At 32.9% G+C, this 18685-nt stretch overlaps 1 protein-coding gene across 4 annotated transcripts; it reads left to right on the forward strand.

The window, feature by feature from the left end:
- The first annotated feature begins 1599 nt into the window (after nt 1-1599).
- Nucleotides 1600-5298, forward strand: LOC127150830 (uncharacterized). Of its 4 annotated transcripts, none has more exons than XR_007823432.1 (6): nt 1600-1722; nt 2326-2416; nt 3102-3252; nt 3595-3627; nt 3720-4044; nt 5053-5298. XR_007823432.1 is itself a non-coding variant. In XM_051089521.1 (6 exons), exons 4-6 carry the CDS (start codon nt 3597-3599, stop codon nt 5072-5074), a joined length of 378 nt encoding a protein of 125 aa, XP_050945478.1. In that variant the 5' UTR covers nt 1600-1722; nt 2326-2416; nt 3102-3203; nt 3595-3596; the 3' UTR covers nt 5075-5298. The 4 variants fall into 4 exon arrangements, 2 of the variants coding, with proteins under 2 accessions (XP_050945478.1, XP_050945475.1); XR_007823433.1 differs by having other exon boundaries at nt 3595-3623; XM_051089521.1 differs by having other exon boundaries at nt 3102-3203.
- Nucleotides 5299-18685: the final 13387 nt, after the last annotated feature.

Raw genomic sequence — 18685 nt, forward strand, 5'->3', positions numbered from 1 at the left:
TCCGCCTCCACTATTGTCACTCTTCCCTTTCTTCGATCGTTTTTGTGCTTGCCACCACGATCTGTAGTCCTTTTCTTCGACCACGTTCGTGTCCAGCCCTCACCACCATCGTTGCACGTTCGCATCTGTCTCACAGGCTCAAATCTAGTCTGCTTGTGGCTAGATATGTTGCAAGAGCGCCGATTAGCTGTCATCCGAAAGGTTCAATAGGTATCTGTAATAGATCTTTAAAGTATTTTCGAATTTATTTCTAGTATCAGTTACATTCTTTTGGATGATGAATTGTTGTTTTTTTTTTGATAAAATGTTCATTAATATATATATATATATATTTTCTTTTCAGTCTGTGATGCTTCCTGATGGAACTCCAGCGTCGGTGGCAGCCGCAGCAAGGCTTAATCAACGACAGGGGTAGCATAGTGTATTTTGATCATATAGTAGTAAGTTCTTCTTTTGCTTTATTTCATGGAGTCGAGAAGTTGTCAAGTGGTTGTTTAAGAGTACTGGGTTGTTATCCTTTTGTTTAGGAGGTGTGTTTCTAGTGTGTATAACTCTTGATTCTCTTTAATCATTTCAAATTAGCCAGAAACAATTTTCCATGAAGAAGATGATTTACATTAATTGAAAAAGGACTAAAAGTAAAATTTTGACACACATATGTGTGTGTGTGGATTGGACTGTAGGCTCACTGTTGGGCTAATTTCATGGAGATCCATATTTTAAGATTCTGATGATAGCCATTCAATTTCGTATTTGGAGACAATTTTTTGACTGTGCCTTTCAACTTCACTATATTTTTATATATATACACACACACACATCAAGAGAAAAGGTAGTGGGAGTGAGATTTAAGAGTGGGGAGCTAATTTCACAAAGTACAAAATGTATAATAATTATTAAAGTACAAGTGGAAGCTTTTTGTAGATTCCCATTTTAGAACACACAAAATTGTAGAGTTAAATAATGAGTGTGTTTGCGAAATGTGGTTTGTTGTTTCTTGTTCCCAGTAGAGAGAGAACAAACAAATTACAGCTAATATCTTAGATCTTGATTTCATATAATAATTCTCACTATCTTTTTCTGTGCTTTTATATATTTTATTAAAAAATGTTCTTTTTGGTACCTTGGAAACTTCTCAGTTTTGTTGTATATATGTATATATTATTCTCTTTTGGGCTTTAGCTTAGCTAATATGAATCTTAATCATTTGGGTTTTGGTAAATGGATTATCAGATTTGGTCATGTTCTTCTCTAGATTAATTAAATGATTATTATTATTATATAATGTATGTATATTTGCCCCATAAACTTATAGATTTCAACACAATATAGACGTTTAAGTCATGTCTTTAATTTTAGGTTATTAACTCTAGCTCACATAATAATAATACTAAGAAGAAGGTGGTTTAATAATGATACAATATCGTAAAACAAAAAGTTATTTTGTTTGCATATAAATCTGGTATGGATGATGATGACTTATTTCTTATACTTTCATTAGGCTTTTCGACTTGGTATGGTGCTTCTTGTTTTGAATGCTTCTTAGATATTGTCATTTATCTTGTTTGTTAATTTTCAGATTCTTTTCTTGGGTTTGTAGGCTACTTTGGTTGATTCCTTTCTAGCATATCTTGATGAACTCTCTAATGTAAACAAGTTTCAGGTTTCTAAAGGCTTTTTACTTCTCCGTGTAAATGAAGTAATAACTATGTTGGTTGTTATGTAAGTGAAGTCTTTAATTTGTTTGGTTTACTTGGTGACTTTAATTTATTTTGTTAATTTGATGGAGTTAATTGTTGTAATGTTTAAAGACTTGACCTTAAACTTAGTTTTGTAGCTATTTTTGTTAGTTCTTACTATAGCAAAAAACTCTCTTATCTTAAAGTTTTGATGAGAAATTTTCATGAGCTAGTTTTATTTTGACGATTGTTTATTTTAAAGTACTTTTCATAACTTAGTATAATCTTTTTGTTGTAGTTAAGGTGTTTGAAAAAATATCTGAGAGATCTTCACTAGATTTTCATATTTACTAATGTGGCAGCTATTGGGTCTCCATGGTTGTCATTAAAGTTTAACTTTATTTTGAGATGTATTTACGAAACTGTGAGCTATAAAATATGTTTTCTTGTCATGTTTCATGAGTAGAAATCTTCATGGAGAGTTTGAAGACTTGTCACAGACTTAAGCTAATACAATTTCGTACTCATCTTTTTCATTAGAGAAAAGTCATTCTACTGAAAAAAAAAAAGAGATTCTCCCTCTCTTCCTTTTGTTGTGGTGGAACTCATAAAAATGACTTTTCCTTTTTCGATTTTGGTTTTATAGTAAGTGAGTGGTCCAGGGGCTTTATAAAATAGCTGGAAGCAAACTCAATGGCTTGATTGCTGGGGCTTGGGGATGTCTTCGAGAGAAAAAGGTATCTACAACGTGAATCTAATGACACTCATTGTTTTTGTTACTTGACTTTGAGCTCACTATGGTTTAATTGCTTAAAGAGATCATGGAAGTATCAAAGAGATACATAGGAGGTTCGTTCTATTTCAGTATACTTTCTATTCATCTATTTAGGCTGTGAACACTAGAAGAAATATAGGCTGTGAATTGGGAAAGATTTATGTAAGCAACACATATCAGAAAGGGGGTTTGGGTTTGATGATTAGTTTGTCTTTTGAAAATGATTTGTCATGTTCTTGTTAAGCTATAGTTGGTGCTTGGCAATGTAATGACTGGCTGGTCCGAGATATACCAAGTTAACAAGTTATTTACTTGGATTAAAATTGAGCCTTTTATTTTGGTAAAAGTGGTGAAGATGGTGGAGTTGCTTTGTGATTGGTAGGGGCAGAACAATGAAATGTAAGGCTACAAGTTATAACTATACTGTACTTGTAAACTCATGCTTATGAATTTGTTACTGCTGATATATCGACACCATTGATTTATGTTTGTATCAATGTGTGTGAAATCTATCGTTAAATTTGCACTAAAAGAAGTATATATACCTGTTGGGTTTTTGTCTTGTTCAATGAGAGCTTGTACATCAGTAGTTGTAGAGTATCTTGTCTTGGCTATTGAAGGATTAATAGTTTTTGAGTTTAACGCAGGGTTCTTATTGACAACTAAGCCAACCCCATGATGACCTATGAGTTTTTTTAACATCAGAAGTTGGAAGGATTCGAACACTTCCGCAGATTAATTGAAAGCGTGTAAGCTGCCTTGGATACCTAGGCAAGAATCTTGACGGGATAGAAACAAGTTCTGTGCTTCTGTTGCAACTCTTGTTTCAATATTTTGTTTAAGCTGGTTTAGACACTCATGGATATAAAAGAAAATTTACATAATACTATCTAGTTCCCACATTGCTATATAGAAGACTACGTTTCCAATGATCGGTTAAGATTTCTTCTGCATTAGAACTGGGTTTTAATTTCTGTAGAGTAGCCATGGAAGTTATGGTTCTGCATTTGACTTCTTAGATCCAGTTGTGCATTCCATTGTCTCCCTTTAAATTTTCCAGACACATTATTCTTTAACATGGAAGATATAGTTTTATCTGCCATTACATGCCTCACCTGAATAAAGATGTTTCTTTTACAGGAATGCCTTTGAACTTCTTGGGCCTTGGCGTGGGTAACCAACTAGAACACTCATACCAACTATTTTCCTTAAAGACATTCATCTCATTGAGCTTTGCTTATTTATTTTGTAATCCTTTTCTGTAGGTGGTGGGTGTGGCGTTGGATTAGGACTTAGATGGGGATTTGGCACAACTTTCGGGAGTAAGTATCGGTCCTCAAGGATGATATTTCAGGGAATGGAATTCGACAACAAGGATCAAAATCAGAGTTATGATATCAAGGACTCGAAAGATTCATCCAGAAATTCCAGACTTATGCATTGTTGGAAGAGTTTCTTAATCTTTCTAAAGAACTTGGAAGCATTCTGGTTAACAATACAAGAGTTTGTTATTCCATGGAATCATATGTGCTTCAATGCCCTTATGGAAAGACTGGACCCAATTGTACATGGAACAGATACGTCCTTCAGGTAACATCATAAATGAAAAAATAGCTTCTTCCTTGTTCCTTGTTATTCCATGCAATCATATGTGCCTCTCTTGAATCTTTGTTTGTGGTTTACTGTGCTTTACTACACCTCACTTTATGTTGTATGTTTCTCTACTTTATTGGGCTTGTCCTTTCCATCACCATATACATGCCATTTCTTGTCTCATACACAAGCTGATTAATTCAAGCTAATAGAGATTAATGCATGCAACCACTCTTTAAAACTCAAGGAAATAGTTTTTGGTGTATATAGATCTTTATACTCTTTTCGAACTTTGTTTCTCTTGGTTCAACAATGCAATTTGTATTCTCTTGAAAGACTTTTGTCTAATGGATTGTATTTTTGAAATGTATTGCTTGCTCTTTAAAATCTAAAATCCCTCAAATAATTTTTCTTTGAATTGAAGAAAAATTTTATAATTAATGGGATGTGTTTGTTTTGTTGTACGTATGATAATGGGAGCTTCTACATCATCGGTTTGGTACAATTTAAGGGTGGCTCATCCGACGAAGGATGTGCAAATTATAGATCATGATATAGCATTGTTGTTTCAACCCATGTTCATGCTTGGAATCACTATTGGTGTTTTTCTTTCTTTTTTCTTTTCCTAGCTCCAGACTTATGCATAGTTATATGGGGTCTTTTTTTGGTTGTTTGATTCACAACGACTTCCTCCATGTCTTTCTTTAAGGGAATTGAGATGTGGAAAGAAGAAACTACTCTCAAGGTTATCTAATTGATTTTCCTATGTTCTAATAATTTTTGGTTTTGTTTGAAGGTCATAAAATTTGCTCTTTGTTGGTTTCTTTCCTTTTCCCCATAAAATTTGCTCTTTGTTGTTTAAAGACCCTTCCGCATTGCGCAATAAAAGTTATGTTTGGTAACCAACCCTTTACTTTATTAATTAGTAATCAAATGTGAATACTTCTACTAGCAACTAGGTCATAACATTGTTATTTAATTGAACCATCTTGATGTCTTTTACAGGGAGCTATCACTAAACAAATGACTGCAATAGAAGAAATGGTTGCAAGTGAGTACAATTAGCTAGACCCTCATCTTTGTGACAAGATCTTGAAGTTGGTCATTTGTGAAGCGTTCTAGTTTACTATTAGTTGCAGTGTAATAATTAAGCTTCATAATTTCTTTGTGTTTGGAGCCAAATTGTATATAAATGTACACATTATTAAGATTTCATTATGTATATGTACAAGTAAAAGATTTCATTTTTAACTATTTGGTGTCATACAAAATGGACAATAATGAAAGGATTTAATAAAAATAAATTTGAAAAAACGACATTAAAGACATCGTTAATGTTGGTTTCAAAATGACATTAAAGGCAGCTTTAATGTCGGTTAAAAAAAATTAAAGACATCTTTAATGTCGGTGGAAAAACGACATTAAAGATGTATCATAAGCGACATTAAAGACATATTTAATGTCGGTTATCCACCGACATTAAAGATGAACCGACATTAAAGGCCTTCAATAATACCTTCAAAGATGTCGGTTTATAACCGACATTGAAGGCCTTTAATGTCGGTTTATAACCGACATTAAAGACATCTTTAATGTCGATTATAAACCGACATTAAAGCCCAACCGACATTAAAGCCCTTTAATAACGCTCGCAAAGATGTCGGTCGTCAAGTGACATTAAAGGCCTTTAATGTCGGTTTTAAACCGACATTAAAGGCCAGATTTCTTGTAGTGGACTCTTCAACGTAACTATTGGACTCTTTATCCTTGAGGTCGATTAACTTCAAAATTACATTATTAATATATGTTTAGTGTTTGTTGAACGAAAAAAAAATAGGTGATATTACAGTAAAAATGGTCATTGCGAAAGAAGATAAGGTTTACTATTAGTTTATCGGTTACTTACCTTGGCATTTTGATTTTACGTCTTGTTGCAACAACTACTGTAGAGAGAACATTTTATGCTATGAATATTGTGAAGGCTCAACTGCATAATCGAATGGAAGATTAATGGATGACTGATTGTCTTATAGCTTATATTGAGAAAGATTTATTGGATAAGTTAACTTATTATGGATCAATTTCAAAACATGAAAACTTGTAGTGGACAATTGCAATACGTATTAAATTAATTAATCTATGAAGCTATGAATATTTTTTAAAACATTTTTTAATGTGTTTCTTATATAGTGTTTCCTATATAAAATTCATGAATCCCTTCTGCAACTATCCATTGAACTCTTACCTAAGACAATTTCATCATAATATATTGCCTATTCAATAAAGTTCAACCATAGATCAAACCATGACTGCTTACAACATTCCACTACACCTTTGTTCGACACCTGAGAACTATACCAACATAGATAAACTAGGGACACAAGTCTTATACCACTTATTAGGGACAACTTGGGGTATAAGTCCTCATGCCCTATAAAATATCACATACTTTGTAGCATATACAATATCTCAAATATCTTGCAAATTATACAAGCTTTCTAAATAATAAATTTGCATATTTTCATGCTATCAACAAGCTTAGTAATATGAAAAAATAATGTTGTACTAGCCAAACTTCATTAAAAAGTGATAATAATATTTCATGAAAATTAATTGCAAAAAATAACAATTCATGACATAAATCGTGCATAAACTTTGTGAAATATAAATTACATGGAATACTAATTTGGTTCATGCTAACATACTAATAAGACATATGTCACCTCACTACAACCCAAATTGGAAAAAGAGAAGAAAAAAAGTCATAAAATGTCAAAATTCGTGTTTTTGACGGAAAAGAACGATGTTTTTGGATTCCACTTTTCTGTGACAGTTATTTGTTGTCATAAAAGGTAAAAACATTAAATAATTTATTAAAACAAATCATGCAAACCCTTCAAAATTCCAAATCATACGCCGTCGACCACCCTTCACGCAAACCCTTCACGATTCTAACATCCACCCTCAACCTCTCCAAACGCCGTTGACCATCTCCAAATTTCGTCTATCACCGATAGTCCTAGCCCGCCATCCTTCATCGACACTCCTCACCTGTCGTCAATCAGTCCTCAGGTTATGTTTTTTTTCGTTCGTCGCTCACTGGCATCTTTTCCTGAAGTTAGTTTTTTTTGCCATCCGTTTGCTTCTTTTTTGAGTTTCGAATGGGACCCATTAAAGGGCTCAAGAGGAAGAAGAAGGTTGACCAAAATGTATTTATATGCTTCTACTTTTGTTTCATCTTTTTTATTTTCAGTTGAAGAACTTGACAACGGAGTTTTAGACTCGGTGTCAATATTCACAAATGCTTGATGTAACAATGTTGTCTCTATATCCTCTTTGGCAAGCCCTAGTTTTTCATAATGCTTTTAGCCTCTTTTGTGAAGCTAATGTAGCTTCAGCTCTTTCCCTTGCTGCTTCACATGTTTTCCATGTTGCACTTGTTGCTTCTTTGTGATATTGAGATGTCATCTTCTTTGCTTCTAGTAGAGATATTTTGGCACGCCGATGATTCTCCAAAACTTCAGTTTCTCTCACTTTCAGTTCCCCAGACAATAACTCTGTAAAATTCTTCTCTATTTTCTCATTCATGCCGAAGTCATGTTTCACACAATCTGAAAAAAAAACAACATAGAGAAAACAGATTCTATGGTTACTAAAGAAATATAACATCTACATAAAAAACCAAATAGAAACCAATAGTGCTACCTATCTAGTGGCAATCATATCAATTCATTAACAACATTTATCGTTAATACACAATACATTTAGACTTACAAGCTTCCACATTTATAATGATGTGATTTGATTAGATCTAGAAATTTGAAAAAGAAATAAAATCGATAACTAAGAAGGTAAAATTTTGAGATTGATTTAATAAGAGCAAGCTGGATCATGCTAGTTGGTAACAAGTAGTTCTTTTGCTCTTTTTTAACATAGGTCTTGGGATTTTTATTTTTTAAATCATTTGATAAAAAATTAAGTGCGATGATCAATACGAATGTTAGAATAGAGTAACAAATTCTTGCAGGAGGATGAGGTTTTCTAAAATCTGTAATATGCAAGTGTAACCATTTTTAGCTGGACCCGATGTGTTTATTGAGACTTGACTTGTGTGGTAAACTATTTCTTATTCTTCATAATGTGTCATGATTCAAGATCATTGCATCAAAATGCTCCTTATGAATCCCTTCATTATGTGTTTAGACATGATCATTGCATGCAACATGCTCTCAATGTCTCTATTCATCATATTAAAGCTAAGTCCTTGTCGTGTACAAGTTTTCCTATTGCTTGTTCAAGTATAAGCGAAACAATAGGTCTATCTGGATGATCCAGAGTCGAACACAGGGAATTGATATCAAAAGTTAGTTTTAGGATTTACTCATCAATTAGGTGGTATAAAAGAATAACGATTAATGAATAAATGAATGTAAGCGAAACTAAACTAATTATGTACCCTAGAGATTTTGTAAAGGAGAATTAGATGGATGCAAAATGGAGATGCGAACTAACTTATATGAAGAATGGGTGAAAGAATATCTATGCATGATTAGGCGATTAAACCATGAAAGTCTTGATGTTATATGGCTCTCATAACTAGTCTATGATTAAGGCGAGCTCCTCTTAGAGTCTTTATATGCCACACTTGTCCTTCTTTCGAGGTACAAATGACTCAACCTAGTTAGGTGAGATATATCTAGAAAGATTCACTTATACAACGTATAGAGCTTCGTAATTAAGGGTAATAACCTCTCGGCACCTATTGCCCACACTTGTCCTCCTTTCAGGATACAAATGATGAAAGTTATCTCGCCAAAGGTGGAGTTTTTCTCCAAGCTCCTCTTGACGCGCGTTAGTCATATCCTTGCTACTTGCCCTCTCGGGTAGTTGGTGATAAACATTGGACAGGTGATAAAAATAGCTCAACTAACGCGATAAGAGTTATAAGTAAAGCACGTTATCAAGAACTTATCACAAGACTAAACTACAAATAATACATTGATAGATGAACAGTAAAGATATGAATGGATTGAAGAGATATGAATATGTAATATATATTAAAGAATGTAGGGCTTTGACCATTGTACAATATGAACAACATGTAATATATATCAGCAACTTTCGGCAGGAAACTTCTATACTTTTTTATCATTCAGCATTGCAAGTCGCTATTGTCAAGTCACATCATCTTCAACTACCATTTTTGTCTTTTAGTGAACCATCCTTGCATAATGATGAAGCTTCTCGTCTAGCATTTGTTTTTGCCAGACGGGCTTTTCTTGCGTAGCTCTTGCGTGATATCCTCTGAAATTCACTAATCTCTTTTTTTTTTATTCAAGCGTTAAGACACTAATGATGGAATATGAAATATGTGCAACAAAACTACCCTAATTGCATTTAAACTAATTTAAAGATTAACATGCATAAACTACCATAATTAAACAGAAATAGGGTTAATCGAAAATGTATCTTTGAAACTTTCCAAAATCCTCGATATCTCCTCACGAACTCAAACCAGAGACGACCACTAGTGTTGATAAAAAAATTCTATGAACTTATAACTGGGTTGTAAGACCCGATTAGGTGAAGGAATGTGAGAGAGAAATGAAATTTTGAGGTGGAAAAATAAGGTTGAGAATTTTTTGAAAAATACCCTTTAAATGATTCGTACCCATTTGTATTATCGGTGTTTGATAATACTCAACTAATTACATGCAAAATTGCATGTAATTATTTTATTAAATCTCAACACCTATTATTCCACAAACTATTAGTGGAACTTAGTGGGCAAGGTGTTTACATCTCATGTAGCTACCTATCCCACTAAGTTTTAGTGAGATTATCCAATAAAATGTTGGATTTTTCACTAACTTAGTCCAAGGGCAATATGGTCATTTCAACTTTAAAATCAAAGTCAAAGTTTGCTTTTTTCAAGTTAAAAGTCAACATTTTTACTTTTTATAAATTTTTTCATCTTGACTAATTTCGATCTCCTGAGCATGAATTCACATTCCTTTTTCTGAAATTCAAATCATATTTGAATATAAAACCTATCAAAATTGGACTTTTCAATGTCAAAAGTCAACATTTTGACTTTTTATAACTTTGACCATTTCCATCAATTTCGAGCTTCCAAATATGAATAGGTATTCATATTTTTAATATTTAAATCATGTTTAAATATAAATCTCTTTTTCAAAGCTATAATCGACGATTATATCACATATACTTGTCGGTTTCTCTCTCTTTACCTAAGTCGAACAATTCGAGTTATTCCAACATATTGTTCTAAGTTAATTCCATATGAGCTAGTAGGGGAACCTAATGGACCTATAGATCATGGGCTCCAATGATTTGAGATTAACTGACTAAATCCTTTTAAACTGAGCTAATCAACATTTGTTAACTAACGAGTCATTCCACTAAAGTCACGTAGTTGCACTCCTCTCACTATAGATATATTTCTGTCCATCTAATATAACCATGATCAGTAAGTTTTTTCATAACCTTGGCTGGTTGCACTCCTCTCACTACATCTTATCTCTTAAGTCCCACTCATCTACCATGGTTGTGCATGAGAAGGAAGTACTTGGTGTTGACAATGTTAATATCAGGTCCAAAGCAACCAGGATACGATATCAATACCCACTTAGCACCTTTAATTAACAGCCTAAAAATTTTGTGGGAAGATGGGGTTCAGTGTTTTTATGCATGCAAAGAAGAATATTTCACTTTGTGGGCTATCTTATTATGGGCTATCAATGATTTTTCTACATACGATAATTTATGCAATTGTAGTGTCAAAGGATATAAGACTTGTCCAACATGTGGAGAGGAGACTACTTTAATAAAACTACAACATGGAAAAAAATTTATACATGTGACACAGGAAATATATGCCAAGACATCATCCATACAAAATACAAAAAAAAAAAAAAAAAAAAGATTTGATGGTAATCAAAAGCATGAAAATCCTCCATAATCCTTATCGGGAGAGGCCATCTACTTAAAACTTAAAGACATGATATTTTCATGTAGGAAGAAGTGTGGCAATGACCATTGGAAAAGAATATCGAACTTTTTTGAACTATCATATTGGAAAATTTTGCATGTACAACATTGTCTAGATGTAATGTATATTGAAAAGAGTATGTGCATGAATATAGTAGGAACATTGCTTGATATACCACGAAAAAGTAAAGATGGGATGAATACTAGGCTTGATCTAGTTAAAATGAATATTATACCAGAATTGACACCAATGTTTACTTGTAATAGAACTTACATACCTACAACATGCTATACATTGTCAAGATAAGAGAAGTATTGATTTTATAAGACTTTGTTTGAAATAAAAGTTTCAAAAGGATATTCATCAAATATTAGAAGTTTTTTCTCTTTGGATGACCTAAAACTTACTAGCCTTAAATCGCATGACTGTAACATTTTAATGTAGCAACTGCTTTTAATTGCGCTCCGCTCAATCTTACTAAAGAATGTGAGATACACTATCAGTAGACTGTATTTTTTCTTCAATGTGATTTGTGCTAAAATTTTATCGGTATCAGAGCTTGATACATTGTAAGAAGATATAGTTATGACTTTATGTAATTTTGAGAAGTATTTTCCATCCTCGTTTTTCACAATTATGATTAATCTTGGCGTTCACCTTGTGAGAGAAGTAGAGCTTTTTCGATTTGTATATTTGTGGTGGATGTACCTATTTGATCGATATATGAAAGTGTTGAAAAGTTATGTTCGTAATAAAACTCGACCTGAAGAATGTATTGCAAAAGCACAAATATGTGAGAAGACTGTTGAATTCTATTCGGAGTTTTTTTCTAGATTAGATCCAATTGGACTTGGGTCACTCAATTCAAGGGAAGACAGACAAAGTGATAGATCGTTGTTATCGAGAACATATGTCTTCCCCAGTGTACAACAATTGTGTCACCTGATGAAGGAGGGGAAAACAGTAAACAAAAGAGAAAATGTGGTCCTACATAAATGAAGCAAATAACTCTTGTCAGCAGTGAAGGTTGAAGAATGGTGGTTGTGTAACGAATTGGGTCTACCAATAGGTGAAAAATGGGTTTCACGTTCCCATTACACACTCCAATTGACCTACTGTGCTGAAAGAGATAAAAGACAAAATTTATGAAGTGATTGAGGTAACAATCCAAATCGACATTTCAAGTTTTCTAAAATTTCCATTTCTATTAATATTTAAGATGCAATATGAATATGTAGGGTAGATTTTTAGTTGACCCGAGATAGAAGAGTCCCATTCAGAATGCTGGAATATGCCTTTGTCAATTCAAGTCCAGATTGACGATTGTCACGTCCCACCCAAAAGTCGCTTACCGCAACCCAGTGGAGGTATCACCTAGACCCTCAACGCTTACCATAACACATAGTAAATGTTGAATGCCTAGTAAGAGGTATAACTTCTCTTTTTCAATCAAAACTCCAAGCTTCCTTAACAAAACAGTGAAAAACTTCAATGTAAATTTCATTAACTTAGCCTTATCGTCAGGACATTAATACTTAGCTTAACAATACCTTTCAACTACTTACACGACAGACACGAGATAATGCAGCAGAATAAGTACATAACTTTTCTTTATTAACTTAACACTTTTACAAGGATCAAACAAAACTTAGACTTTTCCTTGCAATAAGATTTAAACATAATCTTCAGGCTCCCCTTTGCCTAGCTCAGCTTCTTCAACATTACTTCTGAGTTGCTCACCTCATTGTGTAGCAATGTGCCTAATTCTCTCTCACTTCCAAGGTGCAGATCTTTGCGTCAAGGTCTTTAGGAATCCAAGATCCCTTTCCCCTCGAGTCATCAACATCCTAACTCGAGGGCAGTCCCCAATAACCTTTTTCTCTCTGCACCATTAAACACTACTCGTTGTAGTAGGTACCTCGAGGTGTAAAGGCACAACTTAGTCCTTCACCTCGATCACCTAACTGCCTCTCTTAGCGGACCACATTTAGGGTTATTCCTTCCTTGTCTCAGCTTGCTGGCTCTCTGGCTTCCTTGGCTTGGCCTTACCTACCTGGGTACTATTGCTCTCACCTTACTGCTGAGTTAAGTCATTTGTGCAAAGAAGCCATGCACTTACCAAACAACTCCTTAGATATGAGATAAGGTGACACGACTGCCATGTTGTATAAGACTACAGAGTAACTCTGCCTTCTCTCCTTAACTAGGCTATAATGCCTGAGATCCATTCTTCACTTGGCTTCAATGCTTGGCAGCCTAGAAAGGGAAATTTAAATGTAAGTCAAACAGATTTAGTGAGTAATGGATTTGAGAAAACCTTTTGGGAAATAGTCACAAGAAATCCACGAAAAAATAAACAGTAAGTCATAACACATAAAGTTCGATGCAACGAACTGTTAATACAAATTATGTAACCATCACAACTCAAATAACTATTCAACAAGCTACCAATTGTGCCATAATTATTAACGTAGGGTTATTTGGAGACCTAAGAATCTCCCTTACCTAACCTGAGATTCGCTCTTGCCAGTATCACAATGAGTTACTTGGAATATCTAACAACGTCTCGTCACATTCACATTCTTAGACCTAGGAGTTACACTCCATCAACGTCATCTCATCAATATCGTTTCCACAACGACCACTATAATACCATATGTTGGAATCATTTTGCGACAAGCCCATTCGAAGACCTTGGAATCCCCCATTGCTGGCCTGGGGTTCTCACTTAACCAGTATCACGAAAGTTGCCTAAGATTTACACCAATGCCTTGTTATATTCCATCTTTCTCCCTTTGGGACTCACTTTCCACCAATCAGCGTCTACCGATAGATCGCTTCTTCTCTCATCAGACAATTAATACAAAAAGTAAACAGAATGGTTAGCTTCACAATCTACTTTACTTACATAATATTTTAGTGGTAAAAATATTATGCAGTAACAATTAATGAAAGAACACTTTCATCAATTGAATACCTTTCCACGTATCAAGTTTATGAACGCATCATTAACTAGTTACGGAAGTCATTCATAAAGTATTTCTTCCATTGATGGAAGATTCACGGATATTCTACTTATGAGAGATACTAGAAAAAAAACAAACATTGTTACAAAGATACTCATTTGTTTAGGATGAACTATTCACACATTCATTCATAACTCATAACAAACATAAAAAAGAATCGACAATAAATAAAAGTTTAGCAATCACGTTGAATATTGGTTTATCACTCACAATATACTTAGCCTCAAGCTTTTCCTTTAATTTTTTACCGTTGGATTCCTTTGCTCGCGTAGTGGTTTCTCATCTATCGTTCAGCACTCCAAACTTTTCCTTGTCACTTTCATAAGAAAGTCTAAGTCTTTTGAATAAAACTCCCTTCTCCTTTTTTGCCTTTGGCTCTTTTTATAGTGACCTCCCACATCTAAAGGTCACTTTAATGCTTTACACGTGTCTCCTTATCGACTTGCCACGCCTTGTAGCCAACCCAAACTCAACACGTAGGCTCACCATCAGTGGTGATTGAACATTCCCTCGAGACGCACACCTTATCTCTTTGGAAAGTCAAACTCATTAATCGTTTAACCCTCTTATCTTCTTAGGAAGCAACATACATTTATTTTCTCTTAGTGAGTGGTCAAGTCATCTTAACAAGACACTTTCTCACCTCCTTCCTTAGGCATAGGCATTTCTTCTTGCATTACTATGCTAAATGGCTAACTCTCGACATCTCACACATGCCCCTTTCTCTCCAGTTTATTCTTGTCACGTCGATTGTCTTCTCGCGATGGAACTCAAACTTAAGCATTTCCTTTTGTGTCGCATTTTCCCCCTTTGCATATTTCCTCGTGAGATGTCTTATACTCCTCTCCGAAACGACTTTCCAGTAAGGATCTTCTCCATCTAAACTTTATTTCTTCGGGTCACGGCCTTATGCATATTCCTTTTGCGGAATTTAGTCTATAGTCAAGAATCTCTTTGTTCAGTATCCTTGTCACATGGTCTTTATAACATATGCATTGAGATCAGTATCTCTACGGTCAAGAATCTCATAACAATAACATATGTATTGTCATTTAAGGATGGTCCAGAGAAATTAAAATCTTTGCCAAGTGATTACTCATTCATTGAACAAGAATACTGGAATGAATATGTTGCTTCTCGATTAAAGGAAGATTTCAAAGTAAATATGACAACCGAGATCCTTTTTTAAACTTTATTTATTTTTTATTAGCTGGATATGCTAATTGATTGGAGTTTATATAATTTTTGTAAAGAAATATAGTCAACAAAAATAGGAGAAGCAAAAAAAAAAAAAAGGTACAATCACCGAACATCTAAAAAGGGGTACGAAAATCTTGTACAGGAGTTGGTAAGTCACGACTTATTATATTTTATTATACGAGTTTATACATTTTTACTTTTAATATTTTTTCATGTATGAACTTTAAATAGAAAGCATCTTTGTTGGATCCAATTGATCGGTCCATAGAATTGAAACAAGCTCGTACATAACGTAAGGGACAGATTCTGACAAAAAGACAAAGGAAGTTGTCGATCTTATAGTACTAATTTCATATAATGCATTCAATGTTGCATGATTAAACAACTAATAAGTAATATTTTTTTTCCACTTTTTTGGGTTGAACTCTTAAGAACCCAAAAGGCAAAGAAATTTATCAGGTGGTCAGGATACTAACAAAAGCTTTGGGTAGTAAAGATCGACTTGGAATAATTCGAGAAGTGGGAAAGTATGTGACAAAGAAAAAGTACTTCCATACCCCAAGACAAACAAAAACAAATGAGAAGGACAAGGACAAGTACAAGTACAAGACACTTTTTTAAGAACGCGACCGAATGACCCAAAGAATTAAAAAGTTAGAGGCAGAACTATTAAACACAAAAAGTGTGATGATTATTTAGGAGAATTAAAAGAAAAACAAGGTATGGGTTCAAAAGAAACGTCATTGGTTGAAGGGATGAAAGGGATGAATTTGAAGATCTATCCACTCATTCGAAATAAAAAAAAAAGTCATAAATGATGTGGCTGAAGTGAATAAAGAAAAGAAGGTTTATTTTTTATGAACCCTTAATCTTTAAAGTTACATGTTCTGTTTGTCTACTGTCCTTACCATTAACTTTTTTTCCTAAAGGTGAACATATGCAAGGAAGATGAGCAACTAGCAGGTGTGTGGTTAAAGAAAATAAAGGTTAGTCTTGACCACAGTTCATGAATCCAAGGTTTAACATGATTCGATAATTAATCTACGTAGATGTATACATATTTAACAAAAACATCTAAATAGGTTAGAACCCCTTGTTTGTTGGCATTCGAAATGAAAGATAATGTTGTTAGAGTCAAGGCTATATTTGAATCGAAATTAGATGGTGACAATATTAAGGTGTCAGTAGACGTCGTCGTGGTTGGTGATTGCGCAATTCACACACCAACGAAGAAAGGGATTAACAACTTGTCCCAAAAAATAGGTTCACACATATTATGGTCACGTCTTGTAATTATTGACAATGAGAAGGTAATGCATTTTCTTGTGAATGATTTCCATGTCACATTTTATACTAACCCTAATTTTAATCTTTGTGGTAGAAGAAGTTTGGGAAATTGACTAAAGTTATGACCACAATCTCAATGACACTTATTCAAAGTGCTCTAGTAGCCCTACGATGTTTACTATGATAACTTGAACTTACGGAGTCACCAATCCGATTCACTACACCAGTTGATGTATTTGGTGTGCAAAGAAAATGTTGCATAATGATTGAGGTGCTGCGGGATTTTTGTTCTATGCGCCCAATATCTACTACTTGTCTCAATGCATACATGATGTAAGAAATGTTATTACAAAAATATTGTTAAGTAATTACATTTAAATTTTCGTTATTTTCATTGTCTTTTCATTGCAATTGTATGTATCTATACAAATTTATTGATAAAGACAAAACTCTGAGTCTATACAAGTTCTTAGATGTTGGATCCATCTCATTTTCAAGTTATAAAGAATCACGTGCACAACTATTAAATGATAGATTACTTGGAGTAGATTATAATCAACTTGTACTGTTTCCTTCCAAATTTTGGCTATGTGGATGACGTAAAATAGAGGATTCAAATTTTGATCACACTAGTCTTATATGCAGTTCTATTTTTTCACACATATATTTAGCAGTCATTGGAGTTTGGTGGTCATAAATCACATGAAGGATATTGTCTTTTGGATCGACCCTTTGAAAAATCGTATCAATCAAGATATATCTTAAGTAGTTGAAATGTATGTGATGCTTACTTATTTCATTAGTTTCTTTTTTGTGTATGTCACTACTTTAAGTTGCTACTTTCACAATTTAGAAAATATACTGACATGAATTCTATTATTTTAAAATTTTTTGCTATTTTTGCAAATGCCCATTTATAATATATAATTATATTTACAATACTATATACATTTTTTTCTTCCTCTCATTTTTTTTTATTTATGTTACTTTAATTTTGAATATCTACATTTATAGTAGGGAAATTATATACTTTACTTTAATTTTAAATTTTTTTTGCTATTTTTGGAAACGCCCCTTTATAATATATAATTATATTTACAATACTATGTACATTTTTTTCTTCCTCTCTTTTATTTTTTTTTATATTGTTAGTTTAATTTTTTTTATATACGTTATCTTCGATTTGAATTTTATTCTTTTCAATTTTTCATATTTATGTTTAAATATTTTTTGAAATTTTTAATTTAAAAATTTTGAAAAGAAAAATTGTCAAAAAAAAAAATTGTACATTTCACAAAATATTTACACTTCATAGAAAAATCAAGTGTAATAAAATTTATATTTTAGTGGTGTTGTCCATGAAGTATAAATAGTTTGTCAAATCTTTTCTAATTTTTTTTAAAACCCATTTAAAATGCATGTTTATATATTATTTAAGTTTTAAAGTTATTATTTTTAATACATTCAAAACTGGATAAATTTTTCAACCACTACACGACAACCATATTTTGTTTAAAATAAAACATTATTTGATATATTGTAATATGACACTTCAAAATTAATATTAAAATACAAAAACTGATAATGTAGGAGAAACACGTATCCCCACTAATAATCCCTATATAAATTTATCGACATCTAATAATCTAGTAAATCATATGAACAACATATACACATGGGTCAGTGTGGTTGAAGAGGCTACTTGTTTCTCAAGTATATTATTATACTATGCAGACACATTTAATATTTATTATAATATTTACAATACTAAACAAATTTTTTTAAACTATCACATCCCAATTCAATTCATAAAAAATTATATTATATAACGTACTAAAGTTTAGTATTTTTCTTAGTATTTTATTCACATAAAAAGTTAAAGAGTTCTTAGGGTTTGGTATGACCTAAAGAAATTTAATGCAAAATTCATAGTAAAGTTTTCATTAATTACTACAAAATTCTTCTCTATATATATATATTGAACTGCCCATTTTATATGTCCAATTGATGTTTACACAAACCACCAATTTCACAAGCACATGGTTTTGGGTTTTGGATTTTGTTTCCTAAGAAGAAATTATATTGTCTTCCCTTTATTTTAAAATGAGTTGGA

The sequence above is a fragment of the Cucumis melo genome, chromosome 1 (genome assembly GCF_025177605.1).
Source record: "Cucumis melo cultivar AY chromosome 1, USDA_Cmelo_AY_1.0, whole genome shotgun sequence".
In the NCBI taxonomy this organism is placed as follows: domain Eukaryota; kingdom Viridiplantae; phylum Streptophyta; class Magnoliopsida; order Cucurbitales; family Cucurbitaceae; genus Cucumis; species Cucumis melo.